At 47.4% G+C, this 17,772-nt stretch overlaps 6 protein-coding genes across 6 annotated transcripts; 2 read left to right on the forward strand and 4 right to left on the reverse strand.

Moving 5' to 3' along the window:
• Nucleotides 1-564: 564 nt before the first annotated feature.
• HD556DRAFT_1435395 (kinase-like domain-containing protein) lies at nucleotides 565-1,788 on the reverse strand (the record flags this gene model as incomplete). Its single annotated transcript, XM_041305426.1, has 4 exons — nucleotides 565-926; nucleotides 985-1,216; nucleotides 1,389-1,663; nucleotides 1,728-1,788. The coding sequence occupies 4 exons, from the start codon at nucleotides 1,786-1,788 to the stop codon at nucleotides 565-567; spliced, it is 930 nt and encodes a 309-aa protein (XP_041152116.1).
• Nucleotides 1,789-3,988: 2,200 nt separating this feature from the next.
• On the reverse strand, nucleotides 3,989-4,811 carry HD556DRAFT_1426956 (uncharacterized protein). Its single transcript, XM_041304646.1, has 4 exons — nucleotides 4,493-4,811; nucleotides 4,369-4,439; nucleotides 4,248-4,316; nucleotides 3,989-4,189 (listed from the first exon to the last, which is right to left on the reverse strand). The coding sequence occupies exons 1-4, from the start codon at nucleotides 4,570-4,572 to the stop codon at nucleotides 4,113-4,115; spliced, it is 297 nt and encodes a 98-aa protein (XP_041152117.1). The 5' UTR covers nucleotides 4,573-4,811; the 3' UTR covers nucleotides 3,989-4,112.
• A 2,269-nt stretch (nucleotides 4,812-7,080) lies between these two features.
• HD556DRAFT_1251052 (uncharacterized protein) lies at nucleotides 7,081-7,849 on the reverse strand (the record flags this gene model as incomplete). Its single annotated transcript, XM_041298979.1, has 5 exons — nucleotides 7,081-7,186; nucleotides 7,237-7,253; nucleotides 7,303-7,466; nucleotides 7,521-7,543; nucleotides 7,644-7,849. The coding sequence occupies 5 exons, from the start codon at nucleotides 7,847-7,849 to the stop codon at nucleotides 7,081-7,083; spliced, it is 516 nt and encodes a 171-aa protein (XP_041152118.1).
• A 1,504-nt stretch (nucleotides 7,850-9,353) lies between these two features.
• On the forward strand, nucleotides 9,354-10,373 carry HD556DRAFT_208094 (emp24/gp25L/p24 family/GOLD-domain-containing protein). The gene is made up of 6 exons (XM_041309902.1): nucleotides 9,354-9,525; nucleotides 9,577-9,588; nucleotides 9,641-9,957; nucleotides 10,014-10,064; nucleotides 10,116-10,169; nucleotides 10,217-10,373. The coding sequence occupies exons 1-6, from the start codon at nucleotides 9,379-9,381 to the stop codon at nucleotides 10,275-10,277; spliced, it is 642 nt and encodes a 213-aa protein (XP_041152119.1). The 5' UTR covers nucleotides 9,354-9,378; the 3' UTR covers nucleotides 10,278-10,373.
• A 2,796-nt stretch (nucleotides 10,374-13,169) lies between these two features.
• Nucleotides 13,170-13,831, forward strand: HD556DRAFT_1251081 (uncharacterized protein; the record flags this gene model as incomplete). The annotated part of the gene is made up of 3 exons (XM_041298981.1): nucleotides 13,170-13,380; nucleotides 13,433-13,510; nucleotides 13,563-13,831. 3 exons carry the CDS (start codon nucleotides 13,170-13,172, stop codon nucleotides 13,829-13,831), a joined length of 558 nt encoding a protein of 185 aa, XP_041152120.1.
• Nucleotides 13,832-16,031: 2,200 nt separating this feature from the next.
• On the reverse strand, nucleotides 16,032-17,765 carry HD556DRAFT_208217 (uncharacterized protein). The gene has a single exon (XM_041309903.1). It carries the CDS (start codon nucleotides 17,371-17,373, stop codon nucleotides 16,264-16,266), a length of 1,110 nt encoding a protein of 369 aa, XP_041152121.1. The 5' UTR covers nucleotides 17,374-17,765; the 3' UTR covers nucleotides 16,032-16,263.
• Nucleotides 17,766-17,772: the final 7 nt, after the last annotated feature.

Genomic DNA, 17,772 nt, shown 5'->3' on the forward strand with positions numbered 1-17,772 from the left:
GTAATCAAAGTAGCGAATGGTAGGGTAATCCAACAGTATGGCATCGCATAAATGACAGCAAGCAGTAAAGAGACACCCATAGAAACCAAATAACGTAAGAAATAAAGAGGACTTCAAGAACAAAACCCCATCTCTGAATCACCCATGCAACTCCACGCTGCAAAAGCATTGCAGCCTCGAGCTGTGCTTCCGACTTGAAGCAGAGATGAACGTGCGCAACATCAGCATGAAAGATTCTATGAGGAAATTGTTCAGCACAGGACATCCTGATAACGGCTAGGTCATATTGAAACCAACCTAAGCTTGCTGAACAGTCGCTGTCGGCCACTTAGAAAAACCTGGCCAGTATTTGGCCGGCGTCATAATAAGTGCCTCACAAACGAGGACAACGTAACAGCGGCTGCATGTGATCGAAGGGTTTCGTTATGCTAATTCTTGAGCCGGCACGTGTTCTGCTCGAAGGTCTGATCAACAAACAAATGAACATGTTGATTGACCACTCGGGTTTCATAAAGCGAGAATGTACTCACGGCTAGTATAGAACCTCCCCCTCCTTGTTTCCCGTCATCGTCGCGCATTACACGCTTCACAGAATCTCTTCGTCGTCCGCCTCGAGGGTATGGTCCAATCGTAAACCTCATTATATTCTATTTTCATTGTTTTTGCCAGCCCCTTAAACAAATCTCGGAGTCCCACGTAGTCTGGGAGGTCTTCAAACTCGAGACCTCTTGCATAGTTGAAAAAAATTTCGAACTCCACAGGAAGACCCACAGTGAGAACCGATGCAGCCTCGAGCTTTTTGTCTCGTATAGAATCCCACGTCTCAGCAACTGTGGCGCCTTTAATTTTCCGCCACGGTAAGGTGCCCCGGAGAAAGTAAACCAGCATGTAAGCAAGAGATTCTAAATCGTCACGCCGAGAGCACTCTTTACCAAACCATTAGGTTAATCATGGCCACTTGGACAGCCGACTACTATAACTCACCGATGCCGAGATGCGCGTTGATAGATGCAAAGAGGGATGTACCCACGCCATGATGGTTGTCCTGTCGATATGGAATATGGGCGCTTGTCTTTGGGTCTCGAAATTTTTTGGCGAGCCCAAAATCGATCACATTGACCAAATGTTCTGCACGGTCTGTCCCCATTACGAAGTTGGCAGGTTTGACATCACGGTGGACGAAATCGCGCGAGTGGATAAACTCTAGGCGCGATAGCTGGGTTGTTGGGAAGGCGTCAGCAATGCTGAGGGAAGAAGGCAGAAAAAGGAAAGTCCAACACAGCTTGGAGTCATAGAAGATGCTCTGGACCACAACGTGTAGATGCAGGACGCGCAACGGTAGATAGGACATACACCTTGCCTGGGGAAATACCGCAGGTAAGACTCACTAATTGATCCGCAAGCTGGAGTACGGTTTTCATTGTGAAGTGACGACTGCACATCTTGAAGAGGTCTTCGAGGGATGGACCCAACAAATCGATCACCATGACATTGTAATCACCGTGCTTTCCTGACCACATGATCCATGGCACCCCAGGACCACCCATGAGGGTCTTGTAGACCTTGGACTCCTGCTTGAGGGGACTGTTGCGTGCTATGGCTGGTTCTAATTTAATGGCAACTTCCTTCCCTGCGACTGTATGGACTCCAAGGAATACTGTGCCTATTTGAACATGATGTGGAATCAGGGGGACCATCGGTATATAAGCAGATAGAGCAAGAGTTACCGCATCCTCCAATGGCGATTTCCTCTTCAAGTCTGTACTTTCCACCTAACGTGAAATCCATGGTAACTTCCTGCAAGATAGATACTAGGCTCAACGACGTGGAGAACGATGAGTAAGATAGATGGCACCTCAAGATGATAGTTGTCCTCAAGTTACCCTATAAATACGAATGTGGGCTGAGAGACCCAGATGTGGCGTATTCAATTGAAAGGTTCAGTTTTGTGGATGCTTATGTCAGTCGGCATTTCGGCAATGACCTCCACAGTTCTTCCTGAATTGAAAATCACGAGACCGCGTCGCGACGCGTCACGCTCTGTGTTCCAATACTCTCCTCTTCACACTAAAATCTACAGAGTACCTACGTGAGGGGCCAGGGCGCTGCTCTGAAACATCATATGATCCTGCATGAATACACCGCAGTCACTTAATCACCGCCTTCTATGTGAGAATGCACTACTGGTACGTGCGCCTTCTTTTGCTGATGCGTGGTATTATAGTGACGCCATTTTAATCGTCAGAAGAAAGAAGGCCGGCTAAATAATTAAGAGCCTGACTCCACACTCCCGCTCCTGCAGATTATAGTAAGGCTGTACTACAGCCTTAACTTTCCCCACTACCGTGACAGCGCTCTCCGTTCGATACCCAGGCTGCTTTTTCCTCGATCGGCCAGTGAACTCCAGCATGACGTACATCCGAGTGGTGGGACTCCACTGTTCCAAAAATTCTCTGGAGTCATTGACAAAACGTTTTCCTTCCCGGTCGACTCCATAGCCTTCCCTTGCATTTCCCTACTAGATTTCAACTCCTCCCAACTAAGTGCGCATTGGTGCAGGCCACAAGTCTGGGCTATCCATAAATGCATTCCGGTGGGAGAACATCATCCTAAAACCACACTTTCAACTTGCAATTTTTAGTCTCGACCTCACTAACACCGCTTACTCAGTCCCGTCGCTTTCAAAGCCTGCTTAACCTACCATCATGCTAGTTACCTCTAATTGTTGTGTTTAGAACGTCTCTGTCATTTGGTTTGAAATATTTTAATCCTTCTGCGTGCCTGAAATTGTCTTCGTGGTAGTTGCCCTCCCATGCACATTTGTTCTTATGACAATTCGCAATACAGCACATTTCAAAGATCATGGAACATGCCTTTCTTCGATGCTCTTACATAAATCTCCCAGGGTGCCACCACGACTCGGAGCACTACCGCGCGCACTTTCTAAATCCGAAACCTAAATCAAGTCCCAAATGTTCATATCATTTTAAAGACATCTTGACCGCATCCACGTAATCGCTTTCCGAGTCCTGGTACGTCCTGGAGGCAATCTCTACCACCAGCCAGCTACATTAAGAGATCGACCCCAAATTTCTCGAACTCGCTATCATGTCCACAACCTGAGATCAAGCAGCAGATGCTCGACTCCTGCACTATCGCTAGTGCTAGTGCCTGCATATCCGTTCCTGGGTCCGTCGCTGTCACTGTTTTGAACCAACAAGCCGTTTTATGTTTGGTGTGTAATTCCTAGACGTTAGCACCCTGGATTCCTTTAAATTCCCCCGACTCTACAAAGGCGGCTAGTGAACTCTAGCATGACGTACTTCTGAGCAGTGGGACTCCACTGCTCTAAAAATCTATTTGTTAGTCCTTTGACTCACTCAAACACAGGAATCATCGTCCGTTTGGCGGAAGCGAGTATTAGTCTCGCGGTGATGCATAAACTTTGGGCCGTTCTCTCGACATACTATACCGCTTCCCTGCAAGCGTGGTCAACATAATCTACATGCGTATCCTTGAATACAGGACGAACTGGGGGTAGTACGGTGATCTGGCACCGTGATCGTCGAGAAGGAGAAGGACCCCGCAATATACCGTCAAATTGTTGAAATGGAGGGATAGGGGTTTATAGGACCCAACTCGTTACAAGTCTAATGATAACAACTCAAGATCGGGCAGGAATATGCCTATCGACCCAGCTGGTCATAAAACCTGCAGGTGGGCCCGGGGGAGCTGCGAGCCTATCAAAAAACATTTGCTGGCACTGCATGTATGATGTAACTCAACCAGCATACTGATCGCATGTATTCCTCCTGAGCAAGTGTTCCAGAAAGCGACATTGATAGTGAGGAGCTATCTGTTAGCATACACGGGTATGGCACTCAGTTGCAATGCTGAGATCTGAGACGTTAGAAGGCATAACATCATTATATCAAATCGATAACGGGGGGTGCCTCTGGCAGGAGAAATCCACGGTTACCGCAGAAAAATGCTGGGGCACGTACCCTTTGAATAGCGTGGTCCAAAGTCATTCCGTTTAACTTATGATTGCGAACAGAGTTACATGAACGGTTTCGCACGAGATAAGTAGAGAGTCATGCAAGGTGTATTGGCTACTTCTCGAATTGCTCCCTCACGAATTGCTTGATAAGAGTTGTGATTTCCCGTTTCACGGAGAGAGGTACACTTGCTGGGGGATGATAGAAGTGGTCAGTGACACTGGTAGATGATCGAGTGGAAATTAGTACTTTGCGCATGCGATAACAATTCCTGCAGGATCGTCTGAAGGGAAAGCGGGTCCATACTTCGACTGTTTTCTATTGGATGTGGGGATTAGGCATCAAGTAACAGCAGGATAGGCATACATACCTTTGGCACGGTGCAGAAGGTCATCTGCCCATCCGCTTTCAGAGAGCTTAGAGGACAGGAGATGTAATATTCTAGGTTGTGATTTTTTTTCAGTAGCTATGAGAGATATCAAATAAACACCCACCGATCCCACTCTCCATTCTCGATCATTCGACGGTGAACTTCTACATGAAGGACTTCAACTTCGGAGGTCAATTTGGACATGACAGTTCCTCAAAGCCTGATGTGTCAATAGAGTATGGTATCCACCATCAGCACCAAACCCAAATAAGGGTTTTAACGGTCACTAAAGAATTGCGAGACCCGCTTGAAGATTGTAGATTACTGCAGGATGCAAAGTCCTTGGCTACGATTGGAGGATATACAAAAACCAACAATTCAAAACAAAGTTAAGAGTCACGTGTGCGAACGCGTGAAGTGTGTTCTCGCGTCAAAATTTTCAAATCCACTTCTTGCCCACTTCTCGACATGGAAGTAATTGCTCATTGTTTCCCACTATGTAAGATATCAATGCAATGAAAATCTACCATATCCTTCTGGGCCGCAAAATAGCATTCCCCAGACTTCATGGAATACTTAGATCTGGCTGGGATGAATAGAGCCCAGTTGATGACTTGAGCTGTGGCCAGCACTTCGCTGACACTGTTTACATTGCATTAGCAAGCACTACGAGGTACAAAAATATTGCTCGCTCACTTGATACACTATCTGATCAGAAGACCAACATAGAAAATTGAAAATACTGTCCCTGTCATCTTCTCCATCACTACAAATCTCGCGCATCAGGTTCACAGTGATCTTCATGGTCCCAGGATCCCGGATGACTTCTGAAGATTCGTTGGCCTCATCTATAATTGCAGCCTCGCTGTGATGAATAGGACCTGCCTCGCGCACATCTCGACATGGGAGGTGATGATCGCCGGATGCAAGATCTTGAGGTGGATTCACGACGTCAACCACAGGGCGAAGTCACCGACTATCCGAGACCAATCATCTTCGATGCCATCAAGGACGCGCTTCGTAGAACTGTTTGAAGATTCTGGAATCATGAATGCAAGGTTCGCCTTGCCTGCCGTCTTGCAGTCCGATATATCGATATGGAAATCCATCTAGCCCTCGACACCTGGTGACTATTGTGACTGTCGCTCATCAAATTTCCGTTTGGATGAATGTCAACGCCTTACGTATAGTAGCATTTCCCAGGTCGCTTTATTCGCCTTGCCGATGCCAATAAAAGCTGATTTGCGCTTTGGACTGAATTCTCCACGCTCATATTCGTTGTATGCTTCGCTGTGCAAATGCTGGCGAGCATGATGCGCATAGAGAGCTTCGAACTCTAGTACTGTTGATTGCCCAGAAAGGCTTGGCGAAGCAAACCTACACCAGAAGGCGATGCGGCACTGAATCTGTGTTGTGTGGGCGTGGCCTCAAGGAATGCTTTTGTCTCGGTCTTGGAAGATAGCAAGACTAATTGGAGATGAAAGCTGAGAATCCATGACATCTCCAGCACATGCACTGAAATGAATTTAGCCTTTGACTCAGACAACCAGCTTAGTTTGGCATAATGATAATTGGTGAGGCAAGGTGAGGAGCCGTCAAAAGTACGATTTGCGGTACATCGCGAAAAAAAGGACGCTGCTCCCTGAGTGGCATCAATGAAACCAGGGAAACAGGCTAGAAATTGGTAGGTATCAAATTGTCCGCTCATACCATGACTTAAGTCAACTTGCTTAGTTTGAGCTCTTGCAATTGCCACTTTGCGTCGTAGAGCTGGAAAAAAGCAACGATATCCGCTTGAGCTTTATTGCGACGCAGTTCTTCTTGGTGCTGCCTCTCTTGTCGTTGAGCTTCTTCACGAAGGTTCACACTTATCCAGCTACTCAAGGCTGTATACAAAAAGGCCACGCGGATCTGTAGCAAGCAGATTCTCTACGTAGTATTGGTAATGATGCAATGATATGTGAGTACGAGTTAATCTTACGTCGAGTGCTTGGAACGCAACCGTCTTAGGTATAGAGGCCAGTATCAAGACTTGCAGCTATAAGTAAGAGAAATTCAACGCTGGCCATAGCAAACAAAAGATTCAGTAGGGACAAACAGCAAACATCCAGACAATTTCAAGAGTCGGGGAACAAAGAAACAATAGGCGCACCGTAGCACATTGTCCTGTCGAAACGCGTCGCTGGACGCCATATAGGCTTTCCAAATTCTCACAGCTAAACGAGATTGTACCAGTGCGTAGGATAGAAAAGATGGTTGATGGTAGAATGATCGATTAGCGAAATATTAATGGTGGGCTTAGAAGTCAGTTTCGTGATTCTCCTACGCCAGCATAAGTCCAGCTACATAAATCCATCATCCATGGCTCAAGCGAAAGACAAACGACTGGAGAGATGTATCGATGAAACTGTTACAGAAGAATATCTGGCGAGGGTATGTGTCGAAGACCAAGACCATACAACGATGGAATGAATATCAATTACCCACGGCTCCGCCAAGACAAAAGGTGATTTCACACATCGGTGACATCGCGCAGTAATAGTGACCAAAAAATGCATGCAGATTAACTTGTCAGCAACAATACTGTAACTACAAGCCATAACAAAATACAGCACGTGTGTACGATGATGTCCACATAGCAATCGCGATACACATACAGTTGAAAGTCCAGCGTGGTCCATATTCCAGAACAAGAAGAGAATGGTAATAATTTTAGAGTCCGAGTTCTTCTAAGCAGCGGAACACATCGTCTTGTTCATAGAAGTCGTCGTCCCCTGGAACCTGGGATCCTTGGTGGCAGGTCGCAGCATGTTTCCACCTAGAAGCAGAAGTAAGTCCATCGTTCACCATGCCTCGCATGTGCCCTACCAAAACAGTTCCTTAACCTAATGGCGATCATCGGAAATGTCACAAGAGATGGTACTGATTTCATACCTTCACCTCGCAATCTTTGATACTTTCGACGGGGACCCACTTCTTGCATTTATGACACCTTCCTTCAAGAATCTCCGATCGCTCCAGTTTGAGCGCGTGGCGGCGATTACTTGTCCTGTACGATAGTGGAGGTGAGAACGGACGTCCGGTTGTCGCTGACACTCCTTGAGATGCGAGAAAAAAGTCAGTGGGTGAGTGGTCATTCAAATGTCCCTTACCGTGCGCAAACTGCATATGATAGCTGAAAAAACCCGTTAAATGAAATCATCAAAAGACTGAAATTCTCTGCACAGAAATATTAGTATAAACGTATATACTGTGAGGGAAGAGTAAGTGACCACTTAAACGCAGAGAATTTTGTTGATAACCATAATTTCTGTCCCCGTCCACCGCGCAAAGGGCTTTCGATGCAGATTGGACACAGTCCTATCTTGGACCTACCTTTACCTTTGACGAAGCGCGGAGTATACAGATCTCGTGGATCTCGTGGAGGGTTACAGATACCGCCAGGGTGTTTCGAGTGATTGAAAAGCGAAGCTCTGCGCATGGTGAGCGCCAGGTAGCAAGCGAGAAATAACTTACTCTTCAGCATCAAGTTGCAGAAACGAGCTTATAGGATAACGCCGATAGAATAAAGGAAATTCGGGGTGACGAGAAACCTCTGAGGGAAGGCGACGCTGTGACGGTATGCCGAGATAATCGAGTTCCCGGGTCTGAGAGGTAAGGTCTACAGCAGTGGGGCCGCCAGAGGTACGTGCGCGTTTTGTCTGGTATGAAGGCTGTTTCTCATTATGATCGTCCGGAAGAGGGTGCTTGGGACTCCGCACGAGAACCGCACGACTAGTAGTACGAAGCGAGCGTCGAGAAGTAGAATATAACCCGTGGTTGCCTTTTGAATGTGGCACAGTAGTCGAGTTCTGTCCAAAAATGGGCAAGCATAGCGAAGAAGCACAAGACAAACCACCAGAAACATTATTGCTAAGGGGGCGCTCAGGAGACGAGAGGGGGGTGAGCGCAGAGAGAGAAGACACTGGAGACCAAGACCGTTCGCTATCATGCATGACTGGACTCGAAGTGAAACCTAGAGAAAAGGTAGGATGGCCGAAGGAATGTAACGAAGGAAGTTTCTCCATCAGCGACCACGGAGTTGGAACACCAGATCCTCCAGAAGACTGATTAGATGGCTGTCCGCTTTCATGTGAAGACGCAGTGGTATTGTCCTCAGACATCCTTCTAGCTATGGGAGACATATCCGGATCGGAGCTGTGCCACGATTGCGATAAGTTAAAATGTCGATCAAATGGCGTTCCTTCAGCATTAAGAGTTGACGGCGACAGGCCGCAGCCAGCTATAGGAGGAACCGTCGGAAGGGGACTCGGCGAAGAGGACAGCTGTTGCTCTATCCAGGATTCGGTGTAAGGTGCAGAATACACACGAGACAGTTGCTGAAAGGCTGGCGAAGCAGCTGACATGCCATACCGGCGTAAAGGAGTAGATGGCATTGACATGGATCGAAAGAAATTTTCGACCGAAGGAAATTGAAAAATATCTTGTCCTGAACTAGGATGGATAGAATCCAAGGTGGAGTGCCGCATCGCGGTGGATACGGGGGGAGCATCGGAGCATAAGGTCATAGCGTATGTGCATTTGTCGCACTGGAATTGGAGTCGTGCTGGACTTGTAGAAGGATCACAAGAGGGCAACTCGAGGCAATCGGAGGAATGAGATCCATGGACTTCGCATAACATTTCTGAAATAAGATTCAAGTCAAATCCAAGTAAGTATGAATATTTGTCAGTGAATTCATTTTCAATGACAAAACCACTGAATAGCGCATTATAATGGTACGCACCGGGCGGACAGGTTACAACAGCTTGGTCTCTGAATCTATAGATGGGAAAGACAAAGCGATATATGAATCTCAGTGGAAGTTAAAACCAAGTCAAAGCACCCTGAGCAATTTAGGCTCTAATACCTATAACGACTCGGAGTTCGCGGAGTCCATAATTCAATACCGGCACACCGGCAAGGTCGCCACCCTAAGCACGCAACTGATACTTGACATGCTTTCCAACAATGATTCTCTTACTTCTTCTGTATAACTGTTTTCTCTTCCTATCACTTCTTCCTTCAGCAAGAAGCTCGGCGTTGACTACTGCCATTGCAGCAAACGAGCGTTTATGTTTCTATGTTGATGCAGACAAAGCAGGGGAAAAAATTGGGGTAAGCACGAATGGTCATGTTTGTCGAGCTAGACTGACGTCCCGCTTGAAGTTTTACTTTGCAGTATGTCATGCGGCATTGTCCCAGCTCATATACTTATTGTCCCACGAACTAGGTTCAATCTGGAGGATCGTTCGACATAGACTTCGACGTTAAGGATCCCAATGAGAAGGTCATACTTGACGGTAAAAGCGAGAGGCAAGGCGACTACGTTTTGACTGCCAACACCGTTGGAGAGTACTCGTTCTGCTTCGAGAATGACATGTCAACTCTCACGGTGAAGCTGGTTGACTTCGACATCATGGTGGAGAGCGAGCCTCGCAGGGAAGCACCTGCCAAGCCAGGACAGGTGGCGGATCACACCAGTGCACTGGAAGAGAGCACATTCCGGTTGAACTCACTGCTTTTGAACATCAAACGTACTCAAAAATAGTACGTTTAACTATTGTCTCGAGTTATCATCATGCATACTGACCTCGTTCTTCAAGTTTCCATACACGAGAGAACAGAGGGTTCTCCTTGGTCAGGTCGACACAAAAGTTTGTGGATATTCTCACGTATATGACTAGGTGAACTCACAAGCAATGTAGTCGCCTGTTCTGGTATATGGTTCTGGAGAGTTTGGGCATTGTGGGCATGGCTGTGTAAGTGCAACCCAAGCGTAATTCGACCACAGCTGACTGTTGTTTAGCCTTCAGGTGTACATCCTTCAAACCTTCTTTACAAAAACAGGTCGTCGGTACAAAGTATAGTTTCGTGTACCGGCATCTGCCTTTATATACCTCTATCATTTTCCGCCGCAATTCCACATTGGCCCTCAAGCAGCATCACATTTTGGTCGCCCTGACCTGGTAAATATGATTGCTATGACCAGTGCGCAGTGTTAACATCTAATGAAATCCCACTGAGCTCTCTGATCCAAAGGGTGTAAGTAAATACGTTCTTATCATCTGCATTGCATCGATGGACGCACGCAGTAATGTATGCGCTTTAGAGCTGGGTGTTAGGACATGGTCGTGTTTTTACCCGTACGCATGGATCCCAAGATCATTATACGCCGCAGCCTGCCACCTACGCCTCTCATGTTTAGGGCAAGCGGAGTCCGCTCGAGGGACTTAGTCACGTTTTATGACAATCAGAGTCACAGAATGCGAAGCTCTGAGTAAGTCATTTAAAGCATGCTGAAAGCTTGTTGGCTTGCTCACTTGTCTCGCAAGTCATCAATCAACATTAACGTGAAATTCCAATCAAAATTGCTTGTACTCACGTGACCGAGTCTCTAACAGAAAGAATCTCCTTGGTTTTAGATTTGAACGGAACTACTTAGGAAATTAGCGGACAAGCTAGCTGCTAGCCGGAGTATATACCCTCGCATTAACTTCCAGTGTCCCAACGTCTCCTTAGCTTTCCTTCATCTATCTCATTTGTACCAGCTTCCGTTCTCACAGACGTCGCACAGGCTGCCCACTCTGCCACTGCCCTGATCGAGGCAGTAAGCCAATCCCCCAGAAGCCCATCAAAGAAGAAGATCCTGAACATTCCATTCCGCTCGATCTCTCTGGAAAGAATATCATTACATGGCCTCACCTTAACATTGTGCCAGGCGCTCGTGTTATTGTACTAACAGCTTGATGCCCCTGGGGCATTCACGCTGCCGTGCAGCTCCCAGGTCCTGTAGTACATCAGACTCCAACGAGTTCGAAGCCAAGGGCGTCAGATGGACCCATGTTGTTGCTGCGAATGACGTCTTTGCAGTAACATCATTGAGCACATATGGGCATGTCCTAGCGCATATACTCAGCCGTCCTATTCGCAGAGCTTGGAAAGAAAAATTTGCTCCACAAGGCACAGGTAGCTAGAAGTTTGATGCATCTCCATCGCATGATCCTTTTTTCATCGCATTATGATGTGGCTCAGTCGTCCGCTTCATTGTGGATGATAAAGGGGATTTTACCTCTAGCGTGGGACTCCTCTTGGATACTTCTGGCCTTTTAAGCACTTGAATCCAAGGTTAATTTTCTTTAGCGCTACGCGATTGTGACTCAAGACGGAAAGGACTTCATCACAGTGGAAGAGCAGTCTGCAAAAATCACTTCCACCGCTGAGAACGTTGTGATCACTCAACTCTAAGCTGTACCATAGAGATGCTGCAGCGAAGTATTTTGAATCACTACATGTATGATATCTCGCAATCACGGTGATTCATTCACCACTTGATAGGTCGGAGACAATCAAGTCCCATTCAAACGGTGTCCCAGAAAAAATTACTGGCAGATCTGATACTCTCATGCCAACCAATACGTGTACACGGTGGACACGAATGACTCGGAGAATCCATTCGTGCCCTTGCGACACCTTGTTCTAAATATTCAATCATGTTACTAGTACTGGTAGCCACTCAACTCTCCACAGACGATGCTTCTGAACCATGTAGTCAACTGCGCCGGTCAGTGCCATGGTAGCTAGTGCTACCGTGACTCACGGGACGATTCTGTGTATAGCTTAAAGTTCAGAATGAAATGTGATATATTTAATCATCTACGCGCTATTTATAGATCAGGCCTGTCGCGAGGCCTGACTGAAGTAAGGCAAATTCGAAAGGTCATAGGACGCAATTGTAACCGTACCGTATGAACAGCGAGATATTATAAGCATCAGTGCTTCAGGTTGGCACTCACAAATGATGCACATGTCATGTAGGTACCAGGAACGACATCACACACGTCGTACTAGGTATGAGCGCTCAGCTCACTCTCCGCCCTGCTCGCTCGCCTCTCGAGATATCACGAGACCTATAGCCAGTCACGTGGTTGTACTATGTGCTGCCTGCAGCAGTGGATCGCAACATAACTTAGACTATCTTTCCTCGTCTATGAAGGGCTGGCTAGGGGAGAGTATCTGCAGTGCATTTGGTCCATATGCTCGGGTTTGTCACGGTGTACCGTCCACCGGGCTGTGCAAGGTGCATGACCCTCAGTACTTGCGAGTCAGCACTGCTCTATTCGAATCGAACCGAGTGTTCCGAGAGTTCTAAGAATTGCTCGCATCCTACCAGGAACTGCCAACGTTCTAGACAAGTCGTGAGCACTGAGCTCATTTGACCCGAAGTTATACTGCCTTAATGATCTACTTAGTACTTACGCAGTCTACGCCAATGAGAATCGCTCGATTATTGCCTACAATCACCTCAGCCGATCAGAGGGGCGGTGAATTTTGCGCAAGGTCACTTGTCAAGACACCTGTGCTAGGCGCTACAACGGCATTGCTCCAAGGCTCCAGCCACAATTGGTCGGTGCATGGGCATCAGTTTTTTCGGAACGTCTCGGTGATCAGGTATCTATCGCGTGGCAATTACCGAGATACTTATGAAACTTCTCGGTAAAATGTTCCTGTTTCCTTTCCTTTCCTTACCAAAGTTCTAATTAGAAGACGCGGGCGTCTCTTGATTAGTACCCTTGAGCGGAGCTGGAGCCCTCTCAGGCTGGTCCCTGGAGCTTGTTATCTCCTAAAAGTCATGGTCTTGCTGCTTCCTCAAGGCCTAGCTATATGTGTTTTCTTTTATGCACTTCTAGGCCTTGCGGAGGATAGCCGAAGCTTCTCCTGGGATCTAACCAATCACGTAAGTCGTGGTTGTTCTTTCTAGTATGTCAGTTTTTTATCACTTCGGTCAGGAATTTGAGCGAGTACGCAGTCTGACCGTCTGCGATGGCCTGCACATCTCACTTTCTTCATCGTCTGGAAATCATTACAATATTGGACGTCCTCCATACACCCTTCTTGCCTTTGAAGCTGGTGGAGCACTGACTGCTACTCAAATTCACGAAGATGGTCTGTGGCAGGTGAAACACCCACCAGGTTCGTGCAACCGGTCCTATGTTGGAATAAATCACAGAGCAGCCTTTCACAGGATCTCAGCTGCTCCTCGCCCTCGTTGACTCCTTTGGAAATTCAGGTGGGGTGCTCCCCACAGTCTTTACGGTTGCATGTAGGCCTTTTCTCCTACAAGTCCACAGAAACACACTGAGATATTTTTGCAGCAGGATCCTCAGACTGTCTTCCCGCACTTCCCATATTTGCAGTTGCTCCAACAATTACAACAACTGTCACCCGTGTCGAGCCTTGCGATTCCTGGCAAATGTCCATCTCAGGCGGAGTCCCACCATACACCATCATGCTCGCATCTCCCGGAGCCCCATCTCTGCAGGATATTGCTGCGCCACAATATTCTAGCCTGGTTTCGTTTATAAATAGTGACATCGCACTAAGAGGACCTACTATAGGTGCGTCGCAGTCCTCGGTGATCTGAGATTGTTGACTGAGGGTAAGCCTGTGTTTTGTTCCTATTTAAGCTGCCGTGCGTGATTCGTGAGTGGCCTTCTCCACCTTCATTGGATGCTGCAAGAAAACCTATATTAATCTTGGCTCTTTTCATAGGTCTGGTGTATTTGGACGTACGACCGAATTTGTAGAAGTCATTGATGCTAGGGGAGTATCCTGTGAGGCTGTGAATCGGGGGAGACAGGCCACCCTTTCCGCACGTTCGAATGGCGGTGTAACGATAAACCATCAAGACACGGCCATCATTGCTGTGTGCGCATCACTTGGTGGGACCGTGATCCTCGCTGTTCTGTGCTATGCTGTGGTAAAGTTCCGACACAGGCAGCGAGGGTTGATTGCAGGTCAAGATGCGCGGCCTCGGCCATTTGAGACCGCTGACCCTGCACCAAGCACTAACATAACTGTGCCGCGGGTGAATGTTTCGGTCCCTTTGTCCGTCATTGACATCTCTTGGCGGAATAATTGGATGGCGTCTCCAACGGAAGCATCCTCCACACATTCGCCCCTCGGTCCAAAGCCCTCCCCTTCGCGCACTCATATACGCCCGTTGCCGGTCCCAGCTGCTTCCCGTCAGCCATCTAATACATCTTTGCGTTCTCCTGAAGATCCCCCTCCACGACCACCACGCAAGCCATCTAGCTCGCACATTGCCCAATCTCCACAAGCTGGGCCCTCGCGAATTTCCCGCCAGCAGCAGTCAATCTCGTCCATGCGCTCCGCTAATAACAGCCACCCTCCCACAAATGCACCGCTGTCCCCGCAGCGCTCCGCACTCACACAAGAAGCCAAACGATCGACTCCCCGCTCTCACACCGAGAGGCACAAACGCACACTCCATCTTTCACGCTCGACAGGGGACATTCCGACTAGTGACAATATAGTACCACCTTCCCATCGACAGAACACAACCGTACCCCGCTCGACATCAGACACACGCCACACGAGCTACCTGCGACATTACTACTCTGCATCAAATGTCACGCGTACAGATCGTGGGGTGCTTGATCCAGTTTACCAGCACCGTGATAAAGGGGATCCACCGCCGCCATACTATAAGCACTGACCGGGACCACTTGACATGTAGCTTATGTATGAGCATAACAATAGAAACACTTTGATTTCATCGTTGGTGATGGGCGTCGTAAGTCCACACGTAAGTAGAGAGTTCCGTGAAGGTAACGTGATAACAAAACTGGCATCACTTTTTGTTTAAATTTTTCATTTTCGCTTTATGCGTTGGTGGTTACCTAACACTTTCGGTGTCTCTTCATTCCATATGTTCTACGATTACTAAATATGCAAAAAGTTTATCACAATTCAACGTCGTGCTCAACTGGTAAAATGCAGAGTACCTAAAAACATATTTCGTATCAATAGAATAAAATATTATTGGATGTTGCAGTTGCGAGAGATGAAATTTTGAAATAGCGGCAATTCGCAACCTTTGTGCAACATAAATCACCCAGATCCCATAGATCCTGCAAAGGTACTTATAGAAATCTAACTGGAGCGCGATGAACACCTTGTAGGGACGTCAGAAAACCACTGCGATAATGGTTACTCTGGTGTTACAGTGGTAATAGAATCAATCACAAGCACAAAAACGCAGGGCAGCACAACCAACTCCTTTTCGGCACACACGGCACCGAATCTAGAACCTTCACCCTACATGGCAGTATGAATGGTTATAACAACGGGAACGATTCCGGTTTTTTCTGCGGACCGGAATGTCCAATTATATCATCAAACTGCTGTAAGGTGGTTGCTGATGGGAATGATTTCCAGTGTGGAAACTGAGTCACTGAGCCTGTCTTTCCTTGCTGTGAGCGTTGATGTTGCTCGCTTAGCAGGTTGGGCGTGAAGGAGCGCTGTGACGTAGCATGGGTGTCAATCTGCATATGGAATGCATTGAAATTCTGTAGCCAATGATGAATCATTATGTCAGTTCGTGCGCTCGACTCGTGCTTGGCGAGCAACCCCCTCACAACTGGTTATCGAAATGTCATGGAAGCGTACCCACTGACCTGCAACTCGCATTCTTGGTGTACATTGTGAATGCATAATTCTGACTCTTGTAATAAAGCGACTCTTGTGCATGGTCCATGGGTCCAGCGTAACTTTCTTCAATTGTTTGCTTTGTTCGCCGACGGTCTAACACTCGTTCATTTGAAAAGGCATGCAATCGTCCATGTTGCACCTGCTGTTGTTGATTTCCTTTCACGTCTCGGAACTGAGGTCACGCTGCGGCTAATGGCTCATGAATCATACAGTCTCCGTCCTATCTATTGGGTATGAGAAGTCTATCGTAAGGGTATAGTAAGAAGCAAAACTGAATACGAGCGGGCACATATCTAAGATAAGTCATATCACAGCACCCATCACCATCTTCATAACACCACCTCATCCGTCGGTTAACCCGGAAGCCCAAGCTTTATCCCACGAGCAAAACGCTTGTGTCAAGTGGGTCTTGTCACGTGTAACCTCGAAGGACAGACCATCCGATTCTATCCTCTTCGTTCCAGGATCCGTCACAGGAAACGGCGGTGTCACCCACGGGAAGGATTCAGGGTCCTGCTTGTAAAGGGCAGCAGACACCGTGAGTCGCTCCACATGCAAGTCTAGTCCCCTTGTGACATATGACTGGAAATCGTAGGGGGGAGGCAGATGCGGGTAGACCACTGAAAAGGTTTCAAGGCTCTTCATATGAGCCCACGGAAGGTCGCGCATCCAAAGAGACAGCGGATTTTTTGGCGAGTCTACGCCACTGCTGATGCCGCGAAAAACGCACGAGTCCTCAGCCAAATCGGTTAGATAAGTGAGATGCTGGATTGATGCAAAGAAAACAGATCCTTTGGAAATGTTCCGGTATACGTTCAGGACATAGCTGATGCTTTGACGTATTATCGTCAAACTTTTGGTTTTCACTGACAAAGTGGATTGTCCGCTGATATTGTGATCGGCGTGGGAAGACCGAGCGTTCTCCGCGCCCTCAAGCTCAAGGACAAGCTTTAAATGGCGGCGGTCAACCACAAGTGTTGGCGCAGCGAGGATCACAGGAAGAAGCACGCTCATGTTGCGCTTGAGCTCAATCTCTTTTAACTGAGATTCGGCCAGCACGCCCATCCACGAGTCCCAGTAGTATGACTGGGCTTGTGCATTGAGGGAATAGTCAAATGCGTCACAAATCCACATCCTCTGTACAGCGGAGGTATAGTCGAAGAAAAGATCGCTTTGCTTCTCAGCGTACGCTTTCTGCATAAGCAGAGCATTTGCGAACTTCTTCACGCTGTGACGTCGGCGGAGCAAGATCGTGTGCAGGAAATGGGGGAGGATGGTACGTCTGACAAGTCGAGAGACGAGACATAGGGATAGGGCGGTCGAGTAAGGATTTTTATTGTTATATTTCTCCCTTTGGGAAAACGTCGGCTCGGCTGCGTCTTGGAAGATGATCAAGAGAATCTCGATAGGAAGATTGCTGAATGGAGATTGAGAGCGGATAGCAGGCTTCATGATGGAAGAGTAAGATACTTAGCTCGGTAGCAAGGGCTCTGCCTTTAATACTTTCCGCGCGTCACACCCACAACAAGAGATGCACATTGTGTCTGGGACCACAAGTTGTGACCACAAGGACAAAAAAATTATGGTGGTCCATAACACAATCATTGTTTCTTCTAGGTCGCACAATGTACTCTTGTCCTGCGAAAATCTCTATTCGTAATTCCCAAAGACCATCATATCAATTATGCGAATGTGGCACGAACCGTAGAATCTACCTTCCGACAGTCGATGACACGCATACGGAATCGTTCAAGTTTCGTCATGGCACAACTCTTATAGTGCATGGCTGGCCACTGGGTCAAGTCGTTCCTGGGAAAGTGAATTGCATCGGTTTGTCATTGGACATAAAGT

This window comes from Suillus plorans, assembly GCF_016647745.1.
Source record: "Suillus plorans strain S12 chromosome Unknown HD556scaffold_135, whole genome shotgun sequence".
Classification (NCBI taxonomy): Eukaryota; Fungi; Basidiomycota; class Agaricomycetes; order Boletales; family Suillaceae; genus Suillus; species Suillus plorans.

Bases quoted from the DNA above. Each gene is read 5' to 3' on its own strand.
- HD556DRAFT_1426956 (XM_041304646.1), bottom strand. From the start codon at position 4,572: ATGTCCAAATTGACCTCCGAAGTTGAAGTCCTTCATGTAGAAGTTCAC. The intron at 4,317-4,368 runs GTATGTATGCCT...CACATCCAATAG, and splicing joins CCTTCTGCACCGTGCCAAAG to AAAACAGTCGAAGTATGGAC. The intron at 4,190-4,247 runs GTACTAATTTCC...ATCATCCCCCAG, and splicing joins ATTGTTATCGCATGCGCAAA to CAAGTGTACCTCTCTCCGTG.
- HD556DRAFT_208094 (XM_041309902.1), top strand. From the start codon at position 9,379: ATGATTCTCTTACTTCTTCTGTATAACTGTTTTCTCTTCCTATCACTT. The intron at 9,958-10,013 runs GTACGTTTAACT...TCGTTCTTCAAG, and splicing joins ATCAAACGTACTCAAAAATA to TTTCCATACACGAGAGAACA. The intron at 10,065-10,115 runs GTTTGTGGATAT...CAAGCAATGTAG, and splicing joins TTGGTCAGGTCGACACAAAA to TCGCCTGTTCTGGTATATGG.
- HD556DRAFT_208217 (XM_041309903.1), bottom strand. From the start codon at position 17,373: ATGAAGCCTGCTATCCGCTCTCAATCTCCATTCAGCAATCTTCCTATC.